An 8,786-nucleotide genomic window follows, 5' to 3' on the forward strand; every position below is an offset into this window, starting at 1 on the left:
ACTGTTATTATGATCTAAGACTGTGGGGCATTTCAAAAAAGTGTAATTTCAGTGTGCCACCCTTCCACAGTCTGTGCCCCCCCAAGAAAAGGATTTTTTCACACGCCCCTGACCCGAGGGCCACAGAGAATGTTAATATTTTTAAAAGCAGGCTCAAGACCCACTCATTTAATCTGGCTTTTAACTAATGTCTTATCTTCTTAGTCAATTTTTACATTTTAGCCCCCCTTATATCTTGTATATATTTTTAATTTATTTTGATGATAGTTCATTTTATCTATTTTATTATTAATATTTTATTTTATTTCATTCATTTATTTATATATTCTTAGCCTATGTAGTTTTTATTATTTTATTCCATATATCCATTAGTTTTAGGTCTGTATTCAGTGTCTCCAGTGTTTCCTTGGTGGGAGCCGTCTGCGCTGGGGGCTGTGATTGCTGCCGGCTGGGATGTCTCAGCTGAATAACATTGAAACAGTGGCCGTTTCTCACCTGAAATATTTTTCTGTGTCCCAGAACTCAGTTTAAAGATCATCTGAGGCAAGAAATTGGCCATTTGAAGTCTAAACATGTGGTTTGTGTATTAAGATATGACCGACAGGCTCTCCTGCTGACGTAGAGGGCTCTCCGTAACCGACGTAGAGCACTTTACGCATGGGTGGTGAACATCGGCTGTGTCCGGTGGGGGTCTATGGCAGTACTTCACTGCCGAGAGCCCCTCGCTAGCTTGTGGTTAGTTTGGGCGCCCGGGTGGAGGCGCCCTGGCCTCGGGCCATGAGCGGCTCCCAGTGCAGTAGGCTTCCTGTGATGGTGTTTCCTGACCTGGCTCCTCTGTATCCAGCAACACGTGTCGTAGAGCTTGTTTGTATGTGTATGTATGTGTGTGAGTAAATGTTATTTCTATGGCACTTTTCACAGAGGAAACTCACAAAGTGCTTCACAAGAGACATGAACAGTAAAAATAATAATAATAACATCATAGAAATCATCATAAAAATATACATGTGTGTGTGCTCATGTATATGCATTTGTGTGTGCATGTGTATGTGCTGAGGTGGGATGGGCTGTTTTTAAATATGTAAAGCACTTTGTGCTACGTTTTGTAATGTATGGAAAAACTGCTTATAAATAAAGTTATTATTATTATTATTATTATTATAAGCTAAGGTTATTAAATTGGATATGCCACTACAGAAAAACTAACAATGCATCAAAATCAATGTTTCTGCCAATCATTGACCCATCTCAGTGCCCAATAATAATAATATTAACCAAATATTCCTTGGAATGTATTTTATGGAAATGATTGCAGTTTTTCCCACAGACAGTGGAGTTGTGTAAACATAATGGCCTTTGAAGGGTTAAAATGCCAGAAATATAATTGATAATTTATTACAGCAGTTTTTGGGAAGGGGGCATTTTTAAGGAACTCTTACGGGTTAAATCATTATATATACAAATAGTTTTTCGTAATATGCATTTTACAATATAAAACAACAACGTCTGACTTTTGTGTTTAATCCTAGAGTGTTTATTGGAATAATTCAGCAAAAGCATTTAAATCTTTTTTTTAATCAATATATTGTCATATTTCTCATCAGAAACACAACTACACAATGACTGATGATTATGAAACAAAAGAGGCAGAAGTCAATCCTACAAATCTGTGCATGTGTGTAAATATTAATCTCTTCGAAGAAATAAAAAAAAACATGCGATGCGTTCTATTAGCTTAACAAAGAACGAATACTCCTTGATGTCCTTGTTCGGTGCTGCGTGAACCTCCTGATACATGGTGTTAGTGTAGAACGAGGCTCCGTTGGCTGCCACCATCTGATCAACCTTTTTTATCAGCTCCACCACTTGGTCTGGCTTCGTGCTGGTGTTTTCAAAGCCGTGGTACCTGCTTCCACATCGTTGGATGATTCTTCGAAGGTCTGCGCCGCTGTTGAGGACATAGTCATTGAGGGTTCCGTCCAGTTCACCACAGCGTGTGAACAGCACAATCATGAACTGGTTCACCTTTGGACCAAACAGCTGTTGCAGAGCCTCCACAGAGTTTTTCTCCTCCTTGGTGAATCGACCAATTTGTATGACGAGCAGGAACACATGAGGACCAGGACATGACATCTTCACACATTGAACTATTTCATTTCTTATGTGTTGCTCTGAGCTATCCGTGTCCAGGATCCCTGGTGTGTCGACCACACTGACCTTTCTGTCACCCCACTGCACCATCTGGCTTTCACAGACCTTTGTCACAGACATTGCCGAGGGACGAGATGTGAACTTCTTCGTTCCCATGATGGTGTTTCCAACAGCGCTCTTTCCCACACCGGTCTTTCCAATCATCACGATTCTCAAATTTCCTCCTGCCAAACATTCACAACAGTTCAGTTTAGGCTGTCATGTCACGTGACATGAGAAACCACCGGGGTTCCATGGTAACTTACCTGAAGGAATCTCAGACATTTTCTCTTCTGATATATCTCCTCTGGAAATGTGCAGCTTCACATTTTCCCTCTTCTTTTATATGAGTGTGACCGCGAACACACCTCGCTGCTGTTACATAACACACGGGTATAAAACAGCAGAGCTCAGTGTGAGGTGTGTCTCTCCTCTGCTGCCCTGGATCTGACAAACATGTCTCACAGTAAGTTTTACAATAATTACTTTTTGACATGTTCGATCGCTTGCAGAAAAAAAACAAAAAAACATTATGTTGCTTGTTTTCACAGGAAGGAAACTTTCAGTTATTCTCCTGGGAAGAGACGGTCCCTCAAAGGACGAGCTACTAACCAAGATCTTCAATGATTGTCATAAAAGCAAGACTAAGACGATCGTCTACGAGAATGATTGGTGTCAGGTTTTTTGTCCGCAGGACAAAAGTGAAGTGTTTGACAGCGTCAAAAAGTATTTTAATGAGCGAGGCTGCGACATGTGTTTGCTGCTGTTGGACGATGGGATCACAGTCGACAGAGCTTGGCAGCAAACGGACGAGCTGCACAAGAAGAGTAAAATATCTGTGAGCATGATCCGACTGGTGCTGCCACAGAGAGACACAACCAGAACTCCGTCTCTCCGGAACTGTGCCTTACATTTGTTCACTGTGGACGAGGTCTGCAGTGAAGTGAGGAACCTGGCTGAGAACAGACACAAACTGAGGTAAAGCTGCACATCTGTAAACGTTATAAAACACTGTTCACAAGCTGTAAAAAGCTGATCACGAGAAAAGATGTTACACATTTCCTCATGTCTTTAAAATATGAGTGCTTATGTGTGTTATGTGCTATGGGATTCTGAGATCAAGATCTCCTAATTATGAGATAATTATATCGTAATTGTGAATTATGAGATAACCAGATTTGTGAATCTGAATGCAATGCGCCACCGTATCCCATCTCTCTGAGAATCACTGACTGACATGTTATTACAATGTTTCAAACTGACTGTATCTTCGAACTGTTGTATTTCTAACATCTATTCATATACACTGATAGAAGCAGGGTTATTATAAATCACACATGATGGCAGAGTTCAGTTTAAAATGATTTTCTGTTCATTAAAGATGTTGTTTTTCTGCTTTTTAGGAAGGACTCACCGCTTTCATCTGGAGGTAATCTACATTCTTATAACTGCTTTTATTTAAAACACTTCCTCTGTAACTCACCCAGACCTTCTCATTCCAGGTAACACACATTCCAAAGAGGCTGAAATCAGCAGATCCAGGGTGAACCTGGTTCTGTTGGGACTGACCGGCACTGGGAAGAGTGCATGTGGAAACACAATCCTCGGATACCAGTACTTCGTGTCAAAAATGAGCGACAAACCCGTGACCACGACGTGCCAGAAGGTAGAAAGTGAGGTACATGGTACACACGTGCGCGTCATCGACATGCCTGATATCTTCAGTGACGACATGACTAACAAAGACAAGCATGTGAAGACGTGCAGAGAGCTGTGTCAGGGAGACCCTTGTGTTTTCTTACTGGTGATACAAACCGGCAGGTTCACTGATGGTGAGAGAGACATCATCGCAAAGTTAGAAAAGGCTTTTGGTCACGGCGCGAGAAATAAAACCGTTATCCTGTTCACCAACGCTGAAGAGCTGCTGCGTGCAGAAATGACCGAGGACGATTATCTGACGACGTGTAATCCTAATCTGAAAAGAGTGATCGAGGCGTGTTCTTACAGGTGTGTTTTTTTGAACAACAAAGACCTGAGTTTAGATAAAGTGGCAAAACTGATGAAGGTAGTGGAGAAGGTAGAGTAGACTTTACCACCTGAGATGGATTTTACCACCTCACACGCAGGAAGTAAAAACCAAGAACAATCACGTGTATCACACGCCTTAGGTTTTTTGGGATTTGGATCTAAGCGTTAAGTCTAAGTCTTAAACCTTTTTTACTCCTTATGTCCCAAGTTCACCGCCTAATGCTGTGTTCACGCCGAACACGATTTGTCACACCTGCGTCACAAAATGATCCTGCAGCGGGACAGACGTCACGGACGCAAGTCGCTGTATTTTAAACAGAAGTCACTATCGTTTTTGACACGCGTCAATCTAATCTCGCATGTATCTCTACTATAATAACAGTAGTAATGTTTGCTTTTTATGATTATCCTTGTTTTGAAAGTAGATGAACTGAATGTGAGTGACCTTTCACTTTTTATTCTTGTCATTGTGTATTGTATGTTTTGGGTAACATCTACTGCAGGTCTGTCCAGAATTGGCCATGTGCCATGAATTTGGCACATGGCCAATCGTGTCTTTGTTTGGTGTCTAATCCCTGTCTAATCCCAGATAAAATGAATAAAAACCACGATGTGAACGACATGCAGCGTTCAGATTATTCTCTTTAGTTCAGTAAGTGGATCATCACTATCTGTTCATATCTGAACATAAACATGCAATAATGTGATCATGTCAGGCCTCACTTCGTTTTAATCAATATGATCAATGAAATAGATTAATATAATAATGATGATGATGATAATAATAATAATAATAATAATAATAGTGAGCTTTATTGTAAACTTCACTGGAATTGTTTTTGTAAAACTATCATAAAAGCACTTTTTTGTTATTTTTTCCTGGACAATAATATATAAATATATAAAGTGTCCTGTGACAGCAACATTTGTGGACAATAAAAGTGTAGAAATATTAAAATGTGTTGACCTCTTATTTATTACCTAACTTTTGTTATTGTGCTCCATGAGAAAAATGTGTATTTGTTGTTGCAGTACCACGAATTGCCACTGGGAAAACATTGTCCAAGGCAGAGGGCCGCGGAGCTATAACGTCACTAATTTTTAAACGTGAAGGCAGCATGAAAAACCTAGTTGCACAAAACTAGGATAAGGGATTAAGAGTTGAGGGTTTGCTGGGGAGCTGGAGCCAATACCAGCAGACACAAGGTGAAAGGTGGGGGTACATCCTGGACAGGTCACTAGTCCATCACAGAGAGTTTTTCCTTACCGTGGTCCTTACCTCTGTCAAACGTCAGAGGATGTTACCAACCCTGTGAAAGCCCCGTGAGACAAACTGTTTGTAATTGTGGGCTATATAAATAGAATTTGATTTTATTTGTTTTGAGGGACAAACAACGAAGCCCTGTTTCCACTTACAGTCCCAGCTCACCTCAGCACGGTTCAGATTGCGTTTCCACTACAAATATGCGTTTTTAAAATCATTCAAATGACACACACCGAGGAGGCAAGAATGTGCTACTCCAGAAGCGTTGCAAGGAAGAGAAAGGACATCGTAATTTTACAAGTGATGCAAAGGAGGTGTCGATAACCTTGATCAGGTAGGTGCCATTACTTAGTTACTCTCATGTTCTTGTCTAAAATACAGTATATGTAGGTTTATATATATATATATGTATATATATATACATATATATATGAGCCAATGACGTGCATATTTTTTGTGTCCAAGTCCATTATATAAAAAACAAAATGTAATCTTTTCATGACATCTATCACTTTATTCTATAAAACCTATTAATTTTCATACATTTTTATGTTTTTTATTATTTTATGTTTTGGCTTCTCAAACCCCTAAGATATCAGGTGATGCAGCTGTCCGAGCAAGTGAGCAGACTAAGAAAACTATTAAAAATGTTATTTTAATAATGATAAACTCAAAATAAAATACTCGGACATAATTTTATGTTTGAAGTCTTTTGATTAATGTTTTTTCCCTAATATCAATAGTTTTAAAGCTGATAAAATAACTGCAAAACTTTTGTCCCGAAATTTACATTTCCTAAATATCAGGGTGGTGCAACCATAAACATTGGACTTTATTTTGAAATCAAGAGACAATAGCTGTAAACTGAATGTTGCATCAGCCAGAGGAACCCCAGAGAACCTTGGGACTAAGCAAAAAGGTTTGTAGATCTCTGTCAAATACTGATAAAAATAACTACTTTCAACTATATGTAGGTTGGTACACTTTCCATGTCAGTGTGGGACAACCAATGTAAACCAATGTAAAACTAGAATTTTTTTTTTTTTTTATCATAATGCCTGCATCCAAACAGAAGCTGTTTAATTTGAGTTTAGTTGCAAATGTTAGGTGGCACAACTGCAAGGAATGTCACTATATAATGCTATTCAAAGTTCTAAGGTTATCCATGACACTTCTATAATGTTTATTAGTTTTGAATGGAAAGATATTACACACTTTAAATCATTTTGCATGATAATTTGTACATTTTAGATGCCAATATCGCTATCAAAATTAGCATGTCAAGTATTAACAATGATCCAGCTGACAACTGTGCTTTGATTACCCCCCCAACCAGGCTAAGAGTTGTTGTTTATTTAAAATTTTGAATACATTTTTTTATACACCACAAATTTTTCTAAACCAGGGATCAAGCCCGCTGCGCCCCCATGTAATCGGCGAGCGATCCCTTGTCCATGTGCTGACTGCAACTGCAAAAGTCACACCATCAAATACGTCATTATTATGGTTACATTGTTCTTGTCAATAAAGATGTTATATTTATGGATGCACTGATAATTTGGCGGCCGAAACACAGCAAGTTCACTGTGGAACAGCACCTATTAAATGCTGGAAAGTCTCTCTGCGCTAAAGCGAAGCTTGGCTGCATACGGAGCAGATTATGAACTCCCTGGGACATTGACTTCACACCAGAGAACATTCTATCTCTTTCAGCTCATCTGATGCATCTGTTATTCCATTAATTGCAGCACTAAAGCATCTTCCACACAAAGATTGAGAACATGGAGTGAAAACAATGAAAAGTGAGCTCTGCTCTTTAAGAGTATGTCACCACGTTTTATTAACATCTAGCCAGATCCCCTGCACTTCATCACGACTGTACTCGATCCTCATCATAAAGATGTAATGTTATGTGAATTGTTTTTGATGGGTTAGGGTTAGGTTTAACTGATGTCTAAAACACATGTTACTATTTGAAATGAAAATGCATTTTTTTCAACATATTTCATGTCATAACTAATGTGATCAGGTGGTGCAACCAATATTTGTCAAGTGGTGCAACCAATTTAAACCAATAAATGATACGTCAAAGTGACCAAATGGTTTATAATGTGTGTAGTTATTATACTGAATATATGAATTTGTGTATTTGTGTGATTATTTTTTACATTCTTTTTTTATTTATAAAATTGGATGTTAACAGGGTCTCTGCAGGTTTCAACAAGTCAAATTTACGACTTTTTAAGACTTTTTTTTAGACCATAATGAATACAATTTAAGACCCATTTCAATTCCGTACTGGCAAAAAAGTACAAAAGACATGAAGGAAAATTGGAGCCACAAATTGTTGAACTTGGGTTTTCATTAAGTTTTCTCCGCTGCTATGCTAAGCTGTAACACACCACGGCTTGCGCACAGCACACTAGCTCCCCTCGTGGTGCTCGATAAATTCTCACCGGGCAGCACAGGTGGCCGACTTTAGTTCTGTGTTGTAGTTATGTTATCGCAACCTCAAAAATAGAAACATTCCAAAGGGAGACTGAAGTTTATGCATGTTTTAAATAAAAGTAACATTAATTAGAGCTGGACGAATATGGCAAAAATAATAATCACGATTAATTTGATTGATATTGAAATCATGATTAATAAACACAATTATTCATTGATTTCAAAACTTTATTTAGTATTTATTGAACCACCAAAACTCAACTTTAAATATAACTTAAAAGAACAGCCAGAAATAAATGTGTAACACATAAACAAGTAAAATAATAATAACAGTAAATTAAATTTAATGATAGTAATAAAGACACAAATAAAAATAACTGCTGCATAACTTGCAAAAATTTACAACGTGCACTGACAACACTAATAACACAGGCAAAACAAAATACTTTGCAACTTCAGCACAACATCTATCATACAGGACTGGAAATATTTACGTGACGCTTGTCCAAAGTCCAAAATAAAAAGGACTGAAATGGAATAAAAAAAGGTGTGTAAGAACCATTAGCTCAATAGCTTCCAGGTCATGTGACTTAAAAACTCCAAATCAGTGCAGAAACATAGTACTAGACTGCCTAATCAGGACACACCTTTTTTTATTCCATTTTAGTACTTCTTCTAATTTTTATAATTTTTTTAATGTAATTATTAGCATTTTAGCTCAATAGCTTCCAGGTCATGTGACCTAAAGACTCCAAATCAGTACAGACACATAGTACTAGACTGCCTAGTCAGGACACACCTTTTTTTATTCCATTTTAGTCCTTTTTATATTTTTTATAATTTTTTTAATGTAAAT

At 38.0% G+C, this 8,786-nt stretch overlaps 1 protein-coding gene across 1 annotated transcript; it reads right to left on the minus strand.

Annotated features, from left to right (window-relative positions):
- Positions 1-725: 725 nt before the first annotated feature.
- On the minus strand, positions 726-2,475 carry LOC310937526 (GTPase IMAP family member 9-like; the record flags this gene model as incomplete). Its single annotated transcript, XM_083901809.1, has 3 exons — positions 726-834; positions 1,754-2,375; positions 2,457-2,475. 3 exons carry the CDS (start codon positions 2,473-2,475, stop codon positions 726-728), a joined length of 750 nt encoding a protein of 249 aa, XP_083757935.1.
- Between the last annotated feature and the right edge of the window lie 6,311 nt (positions 2,476-8,786).

Source organism: Microchirus variegatus (genome assembly GCF_963457635.1).
Source record: "Microchirus variegatus genome assembly, chromosome: 15".
Lineage (NCBI taxonomy): Eukaryota > Metazoa > Chordata > Actinopteri > Pleuronectiformes > Soleidae > Microchirus > Microchirus variegatus.